The sequence below is a fragment of the Canis lupus genome, chromosome 5 (genome assembly GCF_048164855.1).
Source record: "Canis lupus baileyi chromosome 5, mCanLup2.hap1, whole genome shotgun sequence".
Lineage (NCBI taxonomy): Eukaryota > Metazoa > Chordata > Mammalia > Carnivora > Canidae > Canis > Canis lupus.
The window spans coordinates 51,944,015-51,961,787 of NC_132842.1; the positions used below are offsets into that span (position 1 = coordinate 51,944,015).

Here is a 17,773-nt window from a genome sequence, read left to right on the forward strand (position 1 = left end):
ATCTCTGTGTATCTTCAAAATGTATAAAAAACTTACAATCTCATATACAAATATCTACATGAATATGTTCTCTAAAACTTACCTTTTTCTTTTTAACATTTCCATCAGGCAGAGGAAAATGATCTTCCAGAAACTCACCCAAGGTAATCAAGAGTTTCTCCTTATATTCTTTTATGTCATGCATTTTAGTGTTCAGCTCATCAAAGACTCTATAGAGATTTTAAAAATTAAAAGAAATATTTTACTGATAAAATACACAAAATATAAGTATATGTAAATGCTAACTCATAAAGTTGATCAAATATTTTGTTTAAACTTCATTTGTTCAAAACAAATAACTAGCTTTATGAAGCAGAATTCTTTAACTTGTAGGGAAACTATATATCAAATCAAAAGTAAAATATAACTAAGAATTGGCAAAAGTTAAATACAGTAAAACTCATAATTTCTAATAAAACTTCCCTTTTCATGTATTTCATGCAACATAAAAAAATAACTTTTTCCTATTTCAAAAACCTAGAATACAAATACCTTGATTCAGAAAATGTCACAACCTGCTGTTTCAATTTATTGTGTAGTACATTAAGAGATTCCAATATCTGTTGTTGTTCATCCAGCCACTGTTGCTCCCTTTAAACATGGAAAAACACCAACAATAGCCAAATAAAACATTAATGCCACTTCAATAAACAGCAGTGATTAAAGATAATTATAATATAATTATACCTTTCCAAGTCTTCCTTTAACTTTTCATTCTTTGACTGAACAGTAGAGAGTACCAATTCAAGATCAACTCTCAATTTTTGGAACTAGGACAAAATAATTCAAATTAATTCTTAGTCTGTAATCTTATAAAGTTATATTTATGAATGAGAGTGAAATTGACATTTGTTTACTTAGATAGATACTCAGAAATCAAGAGCAAGAAAGCCTACCAGAAAGTCTGAAAGGAAATATACAGCAGGTACTAGGTTCTTTGTAATATTTCATTTGTTAAATTCAAAAATATAAGAAACAGTTTGAGCAATACGTTTTAATTTCATATTGAAAAACAAACAGTGAGTTTTAAGTAATCAAGTAGATTAGGTCTCTTTTCTAAGGAGTATACAAAAACAGACACAAATGATTATCATTCATTCAACAAATATTTATTGATCTACCAGGCATTGTTGAAGGAGTCAGGAATTCAAAGATGAACAAAGAGGAGAATCCAAACAAAAAAATAAGTAACTCCAGTGAGTGATCAGTATCACGAAGAAAAAATATGTCAAAATAGGAGCACAGACACGTAGAGCAGGAATAGCTCTTTTAGGTAGTAGTATGATATGCAAAGACTTTTCTGATCGGGTAAACAGTATAGCAGCAGATTAAGAAGACATGATAAAACATGATAAAATCTGCAAAAAAAAGTCCCATGAAGAGAAAACTGTAGGTACAAAGGCACTGAGGCAAGAATATGTGTGATTTGAGGAACATCAAAGAAGATTGTGTGGATACACCAAATTAAAATAATATTTGGGGGATCCCTGGGTGGCGCAGTGGTTTGGCGCCTGCCTTTGGCCTGGGGCGCGATCCTGGAGACCCGGGATCGAATCCCACGTCGGGCTCCCTGCATGGAGCCTGCTTCTCCCTCTGCCTGTGTCTCTGCCTCTCTGTCTCTCTCTGTGTAACTATCATGAATAAATAAATAAAATCTTTAAAAAAAAAAAAAAAAAAAAATAATATTTGGATTTTTTTCTAGTATCTTTTTGTTTCTAGAACATATTAGCTAAGTATTCCACTCTTCTGATGTCAAGAGTTTCCATTAGCTTTTTATGCATCTAAATTCATGATAATTTAAAGATGTATAATAACCATGAAAAAGGGGGCGTGAAATAATCAGTAAACAATTAGTATAAATAAAGTAGGTTTATTTTTAAAAAATACATAAGTCAAGAAATTGGAAGGAGAGGAAAACAGAAACAGAGAAAAGGTAATACAAAGAGGAAAGAAAAATCAAGTACAAAGATTTCAAAGCAACCAGTGTTATTAAATATGAACAAAAGAATTAAAGATGAATAATAGAAAGGTAACTGGAAAAATCTGCAAATATTTAAATATTAAAAACACATTTCCAAATAACCCATGAGTCAAAGAAGAATCTATAAGAAAAAAGAAATTTTTATGAATTATTTGAAAGTAAAAACAAAATAAAAATTTCTGGGGTGAAGCAAAAGCAGTACTCAGATGAGAATTTACAGCAGTAAAAGCTTATATTAAAAAAAAAAAAAAGCTCCAGGGTTGCCTGGGTGACTCCATCCTTTAAGCATCACTTCGGCTCAGGTTATGATTTCAGGATCCTAGGATCAAGCCCTAAGTCCAATTCCCTGCTCAGCAGGGAGTCTGCTTCTCCCTCTGCCCTTCCCCCTGCTCATGCTCTAACTCTCTTTCAAATAAATAAAATTAAAAAAAAGAAAGAAAGAAAGAAAGAAAGAAAGAAAGAAAGAAAGAAAGACAGACAAAAGCTCTCAAATTAAGGACAGCTTCTACCATAAGAAAGAAGAACAGATAAAATCAAAAGTAAACTAAATAAAAAATGATTTTAAAAAAACTGACAGAAAAATAAGAAACCTGGAAGGAGGGGTTTTTTTTTTGGGCGGGGGGGAATCAATGAAACCCAAAGCTGACTCTGAGAAGGTCACCGTGATTGGCCATACTAATTACAAGAGAAAAAAAGAATAAAAATTACTAACATCAGGAACGATAGAGATGACTTTGCTATGAACATTAAAATGATGAGGGAATGCTATGAACAAAATTAATAAATCTGACAAATTAGATGAGATGGATAAACTATAAGACACAAACTGCCACTTCTTCAGAGAAAAATAGAAAAACTGACTAGCTATAGAAAAACAGTTTGTGGGATCCCTGGGTGGCGCAGCGGTTTAGCGCCTGCCTTTGGCCCAGGGCGCGATCCTGGAGACCCGGGATCGAATCCCACGTCGGGCTCCCAGTGCATGGAGCCTGCTTCTCCCTCTGCCTGTGTCTCTGCCTCTCTCTCTCTCTCTCTCTCTGTGTGTGTGACTATCATAAATAAATAAAAAAAAAAAAATTAAAAAAAAAAAAAAAAAAAAAAGAAAAACAGTTTGTGACCAGACACTTTCCCACAAAGAAAAGTCTAGCCCCAGATGGCTTTACCTGTGCATTCTAGCAAACATTTAAGGAATACATACGGATTCTATACAAACTCTTTTAAAGAGAGAATATTTCTCAACTCATTCTGTTAGGCTTGATACCAAAGCCTGACCAAGATGTCAGAAGAAAACCACAAACTAGTATCTCCCATTAACACAGATGCAAAAACCTTAATAAAATTTTAATAAATTAAATCTATCAATAAATAAAAAAGATTAACACATTATAGCAAAAAGGGTTTATCTAAGGAATACATCTGGTTAAACAGATAATATAAAATTTTTAAAGAATCAATGTACTAATAAGTCAATGAATTCAAGTATAGTCAGAGGATATAAAATTAATATGCAGCAATCTATTGCATTTCTGTAACTAAAAATGAAGCAGTAGAAAGAGAAATTAAGAAAACAATCTCATTTATAACCACACAAAAAAAACAATAAAATACCTAGGAATAAACTTAACCAAGGAGATGAAAGATCTATACTCCAAAAACTATAAAACACTGATGAAAGAAACTGAAAATGACACAAACATAAAGATACTTCATGCTCATGGACAGGAAAAAACAATATTTTTTATTATTTTTTAAGATTTTATTTATTTATTTATTATTTATTTATTTATTTTATTTATTTATTCAGATTCCAGAACTCCGGGATCACGCCCTGAGCTAAAGGCAGAGGCTCAACCACTGAGCCACCCAGGCGTCCCCAAACCAATTATTTTTTAAATGTCTATACTACCCAGAGCAATCTGCAGATTTAACACAATCCCTACCAAAATACCAATAGTAGTTTTCACAGAACTAGGACAAATAATTCTAAAATTTGTATGGAACCCCAAAAGACCCCATATAGCCAAAGCCATCTTGAAAAAGAACAAAAGCTGGTGGCTTCAGAATCCCAGATTTCAAGATGTACTACAAAGCTGCAGTAATCAAAACAGTATGGTACTGGCACAAAAACAGATACATTGATCAATGGAACAGAAGAGAGTCCAGAAGGAAATCCATTCTGTTATGGTCAATTAATCTATGACAAAGTTGGCATATATATAATGGGGAAAAGATGTTTTTTTCAACAAATGGTGATGGGACAACAGGACAGCTAAATGAAAAAAAAAAAGAAAGAAAGAAAGAAATTGGGCCACTTTCTTATACCATACACAAAATAAATTCAAAATGGATTAAAGGCCTTAATGTGAGGGGTACCTGGGTGGCTCACTGGTTGAGCATCTGCCTTTGGCTCAGGTCGTGATCCTGGGGTCCTGGGATCGAGTCCCACATCGGGCTCCCCAAAGAGAGCCTACTTCTCCCTCTGCCTATGTCTCTGCCTTTCTCTGTGTCTTTCATGAATAAATAAAAATCTTAAAAAAAAAAAAGACCTTGATGTGAGACCTAAAATCATAGAATTTCTGAAAGAAGATACAGGCAGTAATTTCTGTGACATTAGCTACAGAAATATTTTTCTAGCTAAGTCTCCTCTGATAAGGAAGACAAAAGCAAAATGAAACTATTGAGACTACACCAAAATAAAAAAGAAACTATAAACAAAACTTACCGAAAGGGAGAAGATACTTGCAAATGATGTATCTGATACAGGGCTCATATCTGACTATATAAAGAACTTACACAACTCAGTACCAGCAAAAAACAAATAACCCAATTACTATTCAGGGCAGAGGACCTGAATAGTACTTTTTCCAAAGAGAATAACCAGGGGTACCTGGATACCTGGATGGCTCAATTGGTTAAGCATCTCCTTTGGCTCAGATCATGATCCTGGGGTCCAGGGATCGAGCCCCACATTGGGCTCCCCATTCAGTGAGGAGAATGCTTGTCCCTCTCCCTCTGCCCCTCCCCCCTGCTGGTACTCACTCTCTCTCTCTCAAATAATAAAAACTTTAAAAAAGAGGACATAAAGATGGTCAACAAACATGAAAAGATTCTCAACATCACTAATCATCAGGGAAATGCATTATTAAAGCCACAGTGAGATATCACTATACGTCTGTCAGAATGGCTAAAATCAAAAAGAAAGAAATAACAAGTGTTGGCAAGGAAGTGAAGAAAAAGGAATCCTATGCACTGTTGGTAAGAATGAGATTGATGCAGCCATTGTGGAAAACAGTATGGAGGTTCCTCAAAAAATTAAAAATAGAATTACCATGTGATCCAGTAATTCCACTAACTAGGTATTTACCCAAAGAAAACAAAAACATTAATTTGAAAAGATATGTGCACCCTTATGTTAAATGAAGCATCATTTACAATACCAAAGATAACAAAAGTAACCCAAGTGCCCTTCAATAGATGAATGGATAAAGATATGGTTGTATATGTACTATGGAATATTATTCAGCCATAACAAAGAATGACATCTTGCCATTTGCAACAACACTGGATGTATCTAGAGGGCATAATGCTAAGTGAAATAAGTCAGAAAGAGAAATACTACAGCCGTATGATTTCACCTACACATGGAATTTAAGAAACAAAAGAACAAAGAAAAAAAGACACACAAAAGAAGTCTTAAATGTGGAGAATAAAATGGGTTGCCAGAGAGGAGGTGTATAGAGGGATAGGGAAAATAGATAAAGGGGATTAAAAGTGCTCTTATTTTAATAAGCACTGAGAAACATATAGGATTGTTGAATCATTATATTGTATACCTGAAACTAATGCTCCATGCTTTAAAAAGTCAATGTAATTTATTATATCAACAGAGTAAAATAGAAAAAAAATTATCTTCTTAATGAATTCAGAAAGAATAAATGACAAATTTCAATAAAAATTCCTAATTTTAGAAAAGGTCTTCATAAATTGTAATGGGAAGTAATTTCGGGGCAGCCCCAGTGGCGCAGCGGTTTGGCGCCACCTGCAGCCTGCGGTGTGATCCTGGAGACCCAGGATCGAGTCCCACATCAGGCTCCCTGCACGGAGCCTGCTTCTCCCTCTGCCTGTGTCTCTGCCTCTCTCTCTTTCTGTGTCTATGAATAAATAAATAAAATCTTTAAAAAAAATTAAGTAATTTCGACTTAATTTCACTTATGAAAAACCTACTGCTAACATCATACTTGATGAAAAGAGCAAATGCTATCCACTTAGATCAGAAACAAGGCAAAAATATCTATTCTCACCACTTTTATTATATAGATTACTAAATGTTCCAGGGGCATCTCAGTGGCTCTCTTAGTTAAGGGAATGACTCAATTTCAGCTCAGGTCACTATCTCAGAGTGGTTAGACTCCACTCAGCAAGGAGTCGACTTGGGATTCTCTCCCTGTCTGCTAGGGCATGCTCTCTCTCACTCACAAATAAATCTTTTAAAAAACGTAAGTGTTTTAGAACAGTACAATAAGCCAAGGAAAACCTATGAAAGGCATCCAGGGGCACCTGGCTGGCACAGTTAATTGCCTGGCTCTTGGTTTCAGCTCAGATTGCAATCTCAGGATTGTGAGATCAAGCCCTCGTGTGCAGCTCCTTGCTCATCATGGAGTCTGTCTGCTGGAGATTCTCTCTCCCTCTCCTGCTGCTCTTCTCAATTGTACTCTTACTCTCTCGCTCTCTCATAAATAAATAAATAAATAAATAAATAAATAAATAAGTAAGTAAGTAAGTAAATCACATAAAAGCCATCCAAATGCAAAAGAATAAATATGTGCCCCTGATCTCAAGTGACATGACTAGCTATTTATAAAATCCTACAGCATCCACAAAGCCACTAGAATAAGAGGTTAATCATACTAATACATCAATGTACAAATATTAATTGTATTTATACGTAGCAGCAATAATTGACAACTAAAAAATACCACTGTCATAGGATTAAAAATATGAAATACCAAAGGGATGAATTTGACAAAAATGTAGAAGACCTGCATACTTCTATTACAACTTTGCTAAGTCAAATAATCATGAAATGGAATGTCTGGCTCACTCAATCAGTAGAGCATGAGATTCTTACTCTTTTTTTTTTTTTTAAGATTCTTAATCTTTAAGTCATGAGTTTGAGCCCCATGTTTGGGGTAGTTTGCTTAAATAAACATTTTTTTAAAAAACCAAGAATATTGAATTTTGTCACTTATTCTTTCTGAATTCACTAAGATGATCAAATGTCTTTTTTTCTTTTCTAATCTTTGATATAATGAATTATAAAACACTGATGAGATAAGTCTTAAAAAATTGTAAATAAGCAGAGACCTACATAAACACAGAGATCATACAGGGCTCATGGGTCTGAACTGAGACTCAGTCTGTTAAAGATGTCAATTCGCCTCAAATTAAACTACAGAATCTGGGCAATCTCAGTCAAAATTTAGTAAGTTTTTTATAGGACTGAATGATCAGCCAACTCTATATGAAAATATAAAACAATATTGAGAAAAAACAAAAAAGAGAATTCATACTATTTTATTTCAAAATTCTAAAACTTCAGTAAATAAAACAATGTGGAATTGACATAAAGACAGAAAGACAGAAAAAAGTAAGAGAAATAACCAAAATGAAAAACAAATGGAGTCGAAATGGATCCACACATATATGGTCAGTCAATTAATTTTCAATAAACATGCAAAGGAAATTCAAAAGAAAAAAAATAATTTTTTCAACAATTTGTGAACACCCACAATTGGTATTTATATGAAAGGAAAGTTTATCAATAACTCATTCCATATAAAAACATTAATTCAAAATAAATCATAAATGTAAAACTTTGAAATTTTTAAAGAAAACATTCAAGAAATCTTTGTGACCTTAAGTTGGGCAAATATTCCTATATTTGAGCACAAACCTTAAAAAATACTTGATAAAACACAATTAATCAAACTGGAAACTTATGTTTTTTAAAAGACACTGTTAAGAGAATAAAAAGATAAGTGTGCAGGAGTTACCTGAGCAAGGCAAGGTGGCACAAAATGCACATTACCAAGAAAGGCCTGTCTTTAGGTCAGGTTCCTTGTGGACTCCTGAAGGATGAGCTCTGAGGCCCTGGAATATATGTCTGATAAGAATGTTTATGTAGGGGTGCCAGGATGGTTCAGTGACTTCAAGCCCCACTTGGGTGTGGAGGCTATTTAAAAAAAAAAAAAAAGTGTTTATGTATGCCTGGAGCCTTACATACTTGGTACCAGTTTGATTAGAGAGTTTATTCTAACTATGTGATTTTTGGTAAATGCAATTTTGCTCTGGAGGGCTGGAGTGTGAATAGGTGAGTTCAGTCAAGGAGGCCCCTGATGCATGGTGACTGACTACTGATAAAAACTCTAGACAAGAAGTCTGGGGTGAGGTTCCTTATCTAACAAACGAACAAACAAAAAGTTCCTTTTTGACAATACTTTGCACATGTGACACTCAGCTGCAAGGAGAACTAAATCCATCAACTCCACTGGGAAAGGACTCCTACAAGCTTAGCCTATGTGTGTTTTCCCTTGCTCATTTTAATCTGTGTCTTCTCACTGTAAAAAACTGTAATTATGAGTATAGCTTTTTTTTTTTTTTTTTTGCTTTTTTTTTTTTTTAAGATTGATTTATTCATGAGAGACACAGAGAGGGAGGCAGAGGCACAGGCAGAGGGAGAAGCAGGTTCCCTGTGGGGAGCCCAATGCGGAACTTGATCCCAAACTCGATCTCAAGACCTCAGGATCATGACCTGAGCCAAAGGCAGATGTTCAACCATTGAGTAAATCAGGTGCCCGAGTATAGCTTTTCCGAGTCATAGCCCATCAACAAAATGAGTGGACTTGGGGAAAACCCTGACAACAGCTGGCATCAGAAGTGGGATTTTGCTATAATGACCCTGGCTCGCCAAAACACAATGAAAGCACTCTGTGGGAAAAAGAAGGATAATGGGGCAGAGAATGATGAATTTGGCACCTAATGTTTAACCAGTCAACAAAGATACAAGACAACAGCCACACCATGATCAATAATTACAGGTAGATACATAGTCAAAGGAATTTAGAAGTGACAGAAAAAAATTCTCAAGACAGTTGCCTAACTGGATACATAAGGAAATATGAAATAATGAGAAAGAGAAATAAGCTAAATGTTCAATTTCTGTTATTTTTATCAGTAATAATTAAAATGAAAGCCGAATGTTAAGACCAATGTTGGAACTGCATCAAGTTTGGATTTCAGCCAGTTCAAATCAGTGCTGATAGTCTAAGGGCTGCTACCAAAGGGAAACTTACAGTGGATCATTAAGTCATGTATCATTTATAATTCATATTGAAAATTTGATGGCTCTTTTCAACATAAAAAAGAATACGAATCTTTCATTCTGGGAAAATGTTCATATATTATTTATTGTTCTATTATTCTAATTTTCCTTTTCTTTGCCATCTGTACTCTGTAGGAAATTTCCATTACTATAATTACCTACATTTTTGTGTTTATTTCAGGTATCATGTTTTCAATGAGAAAGGCTCTTATTCTCTGATTGGTCCTTTTTAAAATAACACCTTCGTTGAGATATAATTCACAAACCATACAGGTTACCACTTAAAGTGCATAATTCACTAATTTTTAGTGTACTTGTATAGTTGTCCAAACATCACCACCATCTATTTTAGGATATTTTCATCATCCCAAAAGGAAACCTGTTAGCAGTATCCATTAGCAGTCATTCATCACTTCCTCTCCAATCAGCAACAACCTACTTTTTCTGTCTCCATGAATTTGCCTATTATGGACTTTTTATATAAATGGAATACGATATGCAATCCTTTGTGACTGGCTTCTTTCATTTAGCATACTGTTTTCAAGATACACCTGTATTATGGTATATCAGTACTTCATTTTCTTAGACAATAATATGTCATTGGATAGATACTATTTATTTATCCATTCATCCACTGATGACATTTGGGTTGTTTATTCTTTTTGGCCATTATAAAAAATGCTGCTATGAACACTCATGTGTAAGTTTTTGTGTGGATACACACTTATTTTCACTTCTCTTGGGTATATAGCTGGGAGTGAAAATACTGGTTCAAATGGTAACTCTGTTATCTTCTGAGGTACTACCAGACTGTTTTCCAAAGTGGCTGCACCATTTTATACTCCCAGGAGTAGTTTATCAATGTTCTAATTTTTCCACATCTCCACCAGTACTTGTCATTGTCTGTCTTTTGATTATATAGCCATACTAGGAGTATGAAGTCGTACTTCTTTTAAGTTGGCATTCTGTTATGTTATAAATATTTTTTTTCAAAGATTTACTCATTTATTTGAGAGAAAAAGAGAGCACAAGCAAGGGGAGGGACAGAGGGAGGAGAGAATCTCAAGCAGACTCTCCACGGAGTGTGGAGTCCAACAAGGGGATAGATTTCATGATCCTGTGACCAGGAGGAGAGCCAAAATCAAGAGTTAGATATTTTTATTAAATTCTTTGTTCCCTGAATTGTCTCTATTTCCTTAAAGTTCATCTTAGTCAGTTGTTTTGAGTTTCTGCCTTTCCATTTGGAGGCATTCACAACAAATGCTCATGACAACTAGCTGCCCACTTATGTTTAAAACTCAAAAATAGGGATCCCTGGGTGGCACAGCGGTTTGGCGCCTGCCTTTGGCCCAGGGCGCGATCCTGGAGACCCAGGATCGAATCCCACGTCAGGCTCCCGGTGCATGGAGCCTGCTTCTCCCTCTGCCTGTGTCTCTGCCTCTCTCTCTCTCTCTCTCTCTCTCTCTCTCTCTGTGTGACTATCATAAATAAATAAAAATTAAAAAAAAAAACTCAAAAATACTTAAAACCTTGTTTATGAATGGCATTTTTTGATGTACACCAACCTTGCTTTTTCAATGGGAATCCTGTATATTAACATTTATAGATCTTTTTTTCTTAAGCCATTTAGATTTTCCAGAGAAGATTCTTTTATCTCCAGTCTGAGACTATTTTATACTAGATTACAAGACTTCCAGAGAAAGAACAGGGGAAGGAGGTGGTACTCCTACCACATAGTATAAACATATTAACTTGATCTTTCTGACTTTTGACTTGCACACCAATCCTACTAAACACCCAATCTGGTATTCTTGCGTCCAGAACCTCAATAGTTTAATGTCTCCATATCCTATACCACCAGTTTCCCAAGTGTTTGGGTAAAAAGTTAGCTGCTTGATTAGAAAAGAAAAGGTCTAACAGTCTATTCTTTTGCTGTAAAAGAAATCTTGTTTTTAGCTCCAGACTTGAACCTTGAATATTATAGTACCAGATTCCTTCAAATCCCAAGACTTCTTTCAACTCTGTAGAGCAGATAATCTCTTTTCAGTCCTGTCTCTTGACACACAGATACTTATTTCCTTCCATGCATTTTACATTCTTGTTTACAAATTTGTTTGACCTAATGGATTTACACCTTTTTTTTTTTTTAAGATTTTATTTATTTATTCCTGAGAGACACAGAGAGAGAGGCAGAGACACAGGCTGAGGGAGAAGCAGGCTCCCTGTGGAAAGCCCGATGTGAGACTTGATCAGGATCATGACCTGAGCCAAATGCAGACGCTCAACCACTGAGTCATCCAGGCATCCTTGGACTTACACTTTTAAAAAATGTGTTTATTGACATGTAAGTTAAATTCTGAGAACAGGTGAATATTATGATCATTTAACTATGTTTAATGCTTTTGCTTTTATTATGAAGAGTTTATTTTTTTTTTTTTAAAGATTTTATTTATTTATTCATGATAGTCACACAGAGAGAGAGAGAGAGAGGCAGAGACATAGGCAGAGGGAGAAACAGGCTCCATGCAGGGAGCCCGATGTGGGATTCGATCCCGGGTCTCCAGGATCGCACCCTGGGCCAAAGGCAGGCGCCAAACCGCTGCGCCACCCAGGGATCCCTATTATGAAGAGTTTAATCAAATGAAAATTAAATTTAAGAATAAAGTTTACATACTAAACGCTAACAAGAGTTCTGATATACAAATTGGTGAGATGAAATTCAAACCATTTAAAATATTCCATTCAATAAAACATAAAATCAAAATAAAAAATTTATATGGCTTTTAAGTGGTTTCATCCTATTTATGTCACGAATCCCAAACACTTCTAGTTATAAGCTAATAAGGGTTACTACAGATTCATTAAGTGACTTACCTCCTCTTTTCCTAATGTTACTAGAACTTCTTCATTCAGTGAAATTACTGCAGAAACAAAACAAACCGAAATTATATATATATATATATGCTTTCTTAACTCTCAAAAATAAAGAATTTGATTTTTTGATTTCTAAGATACCTCTATATTTTCTTCTTTAACATCTTATACATATATAACCAACTTTAATTTTAGACAAACATGACATTTATGCATTTTTTAGTTTTATGCCTTTTGTCTTTTTAATCCCTCAAAAACAAAATTAATAATCTATACTGTGTCCTTTAAATATTTCTCTCTGTAATTATATGATCCTATGCATATACATGTAGATGTACAGATAACGTACATCTTGATTACAGCCATGCTAGGCGGTATGAATAATACATTGTACCTGTACATTACCTGTTTCATATATGCAAGGGTTATTCATTTTGGTATTGCTGGTTTTAAAGAATGGGATATCATACACATTATTCTTATTTTCACTAAACAAAATCTCCAAGGAAATCCTTTCTATTCATCTTATGTAAGTCTAATTCATAATTTTAAATCACTTCAAAATATTCTACAGAATAAACATACCATATTGTAGTGATATTAATACTGACTGAACCTAACTTTTAGCCACAAAAAAACAATAATGGTGTAAGCAATTTTTTAACATATGTCTTTACGTGCTAGTGCTTCTATTTCTTTGGGATAAATTTTCAGAAACAGAATTTCCTAGAAGGAAATACATATTTTTAATTTTAAAATAGAATGCCAGATTCTTTTCTAAAAAAATTCTATTAGCAATTAAGAAACACCAAAAAATATAAACTCTTCTAAAATTTTTGCCAATTTATGAGTATAAACTAACGTTTCAGTTTAATTTTGTATAGCAAAATTATTATTTTTTTAAGATTTTATTTATTTATTCATGACACAGAGAGAGAGAGAGAGAGAGACACAGAGAGAGAGAGAGAGAAGCAGGCTCCATGCAGGGAGCGTGACATGGGACTCGATCCCGGGTATCCAGGATCACGCCCTAGGCTGAAGGCGGTGCTAAACTGACGAGCCACTGGGACTGCCCAGTATAGCAAAATTAAATCCTTATACTTAGAAAAGTTCAATCTTTGTACTTTGTTTACTTTTCCTAATAAAGTACTATTTAAAATTTCTCAAATAATATGCTACTGAAAACTTTCTAATTTATCTGCTATTCTAGAGGGACAAGACAACTGACCGGAAAGAGCTTCCCACATGTGCTTCATAGGCCCTGTATCAGAACTGATTATTGGCAGCTCCAGGATGGCTACCAAATCATTTCAACAAAAATGAAAAGGATTCTAAGAACATAAAGTTATAATCTCCCTCTTGGCCAGTGTGGCCATGAGTAGTATTTCCTATTGATTCACACAATCATTTCAACTCATACAATATAGCAGCTTCTAAGAATATAAATATATTTTAAGTCCTTTCAGTGTGGCAGTCTATGGGACTGGCAACCCCAAGCAAAAGGTGTATTTGGCTTACGGATCAGCCTGTGTGCTTGGTGTTATCAGTACAAAACATGTATATAAGGGATGATGATAATAAGAAAAATAAAAATTGAAAATTTCCTGATACATAGCATCAAAACAAATAAAATACTTAGAAATAAATTTAACCTAGGAGGCAAAAGACTTGTATGCCAGAAACTATAAAATGTGGCTGAAAAAAATTAAAGATACCAACAAACATAAAAATATCCCATGTTCAAGGATTAGAAGACTTAATATCGTTAAACATCAATATTACCCAAACTGACCAACAGCTTCAATGTAATTTCCATCAAAATCCCAGTATTTTTGTAGAAAATAGAAAAAAATCCACCCTAAAATTCACATGGAATATCAAAGGAACCCAAATAGCCAAATAAGTCTCACATTTCCTAATTTCAAAATTTACTACAAGGCTACAGTAGTCAAAAAAGTGTGCTGCTGGCATAGAAATAGACATATAGACCAATAGAAGAGAATAAAGAATCCAGAAATAAATCTTCACTATATGGTCAAATGATTTTTGACGAGGGTGCCAAGACAACTCAATGGGGGAAAGAACAGTTTTCTCAACAAATAATAATGGGAAAGCTAGATAATACACATGTAAAGGAATGAAGTTAGACCTTTAAAAAATAAAAAATAAATTAAAAAAAATTTAGAATAGCATGTAGAGTAGGAAGCAAAAATTGCTGAGCACAGTCCTCTAGAGAACAGCAAATTTTTTTTTAAAGATTTTATTTATTTATTCACGAGAGACACAGAGAGAGAGAGAGAAGCAGAGACACAGGCAGAGAGAGAAGCAGGCTTCATGCAGGGAGCCCGACGTGGGACTTGATCCCGTGTCTCCAGGATCACACCCTGGGCTGCAGGCGGCGCTAAACCGCTGCGCCACTGGGACTGCCCAGAACAGCAAATTTTAACAGCACAGTACGAGGCCTTTGAGATGCTCAATGTAATCCTGAGGAGGCAACAGGATATACAGTTTAATGCAAATTAAAGACACAACTGTGTACACACAGCTATCAGAAATGCCAAAATGTGGTAGTAAAAATGTGGAACAGTGGTAGATACAGATAGATTCGATATACATATATATATATATGTGTATATATATATGTCTATATGTATATATAGACATACATATCTATCTAATTGAACTGTATATATTATATAAAAAGTATGTATATATTTAAAATATAAAAAGTAGTTAAAATCAAGACTGTAGATGAAATTGTCTAGAAAGAAAATGAAAAGAAGAATCTCAACAACTGGGATTAGAGAGCGATAATCCTACACAGAAAACTAAAATGGGAATTGGGGGGAGTTAAAGGAGGCAAATGGGCAGGAGAAAGAAGTGAGATGCTAAAAGAAAGAGGCACAGTCGATATAAAAAACCAAATACATACATATATTTGACACAGAAAAAGTAAGCTTTCATAATAGAAAAGTATTTCCTAGCTGGGTATTTTAACTATAGATTTTTAAGCCATTTTCTATTTCTTGACAAAAGGCAAATATATAGCTGGCCCCTGCTGGACAAGTCAAGAGGCAACATACAATCTATGTGGTCCGTATGTAATTAAGTATCGAAAATAACTTTTCTCTTCTACCAGTTAAGTTTCATTCATTAAGATACGATTTACAGTTTCTACTGAGCAGGTAAGATAGTGTCTGTAAGGATCAAATGATGGTTATAATAAGGTCTCCATAACTTATGATTATTATAATGCCACAAATATATATTTACCTATAATAATAAAATAAGCACAAAATTATGTATATAAATGAAAGAAAAACTTAGGCAATTGCAACCAAGCTAAATGGATCTTGTAATACTTGTAATCATTACATTAAATTGCCACTAAAAAATAAAAATAAAAAAAAATTGCCACTAATAGGTTTACAGAAATATAAACCTAAAAATAAGAACCTTACTTTCAGGACTTTCTTTCTGCCATTGACTGAGTTCAGCAGTCAAACATTTAGCTTGCATAATTAATAATGACAGCTATATAAAAAAAAAAAAAACAAGAGTATAAAACAGTTATTTCTTACAGAATATTCACACATGCTCATAGATTAAAGTATAGACATTTTTAATATTTTAACACAAGTTCCTAACATAAATAGCTAACATAATAGGCATCCAAACTATAAAAATTTATCACTCTAAACAAAATTCTGCTTTAAACCATACTAATTATAGCTTATAAATTGCCTGTTATACAAATGATATAATCTTTAAAAATGATTAATTCTACTTTACCACTCAACCTAAAATAAAAGGATATAAGCATATTTCTTTTATTTCCTAAATTAATATTACTTTAAAAATATAGGAGTGTCTAGCTGGTTCAGTCAGTAGAGCATGGGCCTCTTGACCCTGAGGCTGTGAGTTCGAGCCCCACATTGGGTGTACAGATTACTTAAAAATAAAATCTTCAGGGGCACCCGGGTGGCTCAGTGGTTGAGCATCTGTCTTTGGCTCAGGTCCTGGGATTGAGTCCTGCATCGGGCTCCACACAGGGTGCCTGCTTCTCCCTCCATGTCTCTGCTTCTCTCTGTGTGTCTCTCATGAATAAATAAATAAAATCTTTTTAAAAAATTTATTATTATTTATTTATTAGAGAGAGAGAGAACAAGCAGGGGAGGGGGGGGAAGGAGAAACAGACTCCCTGCTGAGCAGAAAGTCCAACTCAGGGCTCAGTCCCAGGACCCTGGGATCATGACCTGAGCCAAAGGCAGACACTCAGGCATTCCCCCCAAAATTTTAAAAAATACATATATAGAGACAATTATAAAATGAGATTGGTTCTACAGGTTATTTATAAAAATCAATTTTGCTACACAACAGTTTAAGATGGTATGTTCCTGATATTAACTGTAATTCATACAATCTAATCATTGTAATTTTGATAATTAACAAATCTATGTGATAAATCTCTGCCTGATTAGATTATTAGATTGAAGTCTAGGGACGCCTGGGTGGCTCAGTGGTTGTGTGTCTGTCTTGGGCTCCGGGTGTGATCCTGGAGTCCTGGGATCCAGTCCCACATCAGGCTCCCTGCAGTGAGCCTGCTTCTCCCTCTGCCTCTGTCTCTGTGTCTCTCATGAATAAATAAAATTTAAAATAATAATAATAATAAATAAATAAATTGAAGTCTATGTATATTTAAAGTTAAATTTCAGTACATTTTTTATCACCTCTATATACTTATTGGTAGCCAGATAAAAAACGCAATGGGTATTAATATTTACACTAAAAGAACAAGTACTGTCTTTCTAAGTAATATTTTTAATGATTTTATTTATTTATCTATTTGAGTAAGAGAAAGCACACAGCGGGGAGGAGCAGAGGGACAGTTGAGCATGAGCTCAACTCAGGGCTTGATCTCATGACCCTGAGATCATGACCTGAGCCAAAATCAAGAGTCGGATGCTTAATTGAGGGAGCTACCCAGGTGCTTCTTAACCAATTTTTATGATACAGAGAGCAGATGGTTCAAAGACCTTGCTCCGTATCACATCATTGACTGTTAAATAGAGGGAAAAACATCTAGTGTATTTCAAAGTTTTATATAATTACATAAAAATGCATTTACAGGTATTTAAAATTTTTACCAAAGGAGAATTTAACATCATTTTCTTATAGATATTAAATATGAATTTAAAAAGTCTGTTGTGAACTATAAAGAGATTTCATAAATGCTAATTATAACTAAGAAGAAATAACAAATTCTTAAAAAGTAGTATCCAAACTAGGCAAAACTATCATCACAATAAGTTGGTAACACTTTTTGTGAACATACTAAATTGAAATGCATAAAATAAATATTAATTTTTTAACCTTTTAAAAGAAAGTAATTTCATACGGTTCAACCTCATACTATGCTGATGACATACAGCTCTTACCTTCCCAAAGCCCATCTAAGGCAAACACCCAAATTATTTCTGACCTGCCAAATAATTAAACAA

General features: G+C 34.2%; 1 protein-coding gene across 4 annotated transcripts in view; it reads right to left on the reverse strand.

Annotated features, from left to right (window-relative positions):
- CENPK (centromere protein K) overlaps positions 1-17,773 on the reverse strand; it is a 39,002-nt gene that overhangs the window by 6,914 nt on the left and 14,315 nt on the right. For all 4 annotated transcript variants that reach the window (XM_072826676.1, XM_072826673.1, XM_072826674.1 and 1 more), the window contains exons 5-9: positions 15,734-15,806; positions 12,273-12,319; positions 727-809; positions 532-630; positions 83-209 (exon numbers count right to left, since the gene is read on the reverse strand). In XM_072826676.1, the coding sequence (XP_072682777.1) occupies positions 83-209; positions 532-630; positions 727-809; positions 12,273-12,319; positions 15,734-15,806 (429 nt within the window). The remainder of the gene's footprint in view (positions 1-82; positions 210-531; positions 631-726; positions 810-12,272; positions 12,320-15,733; positions 15,807-17,773) is intronic.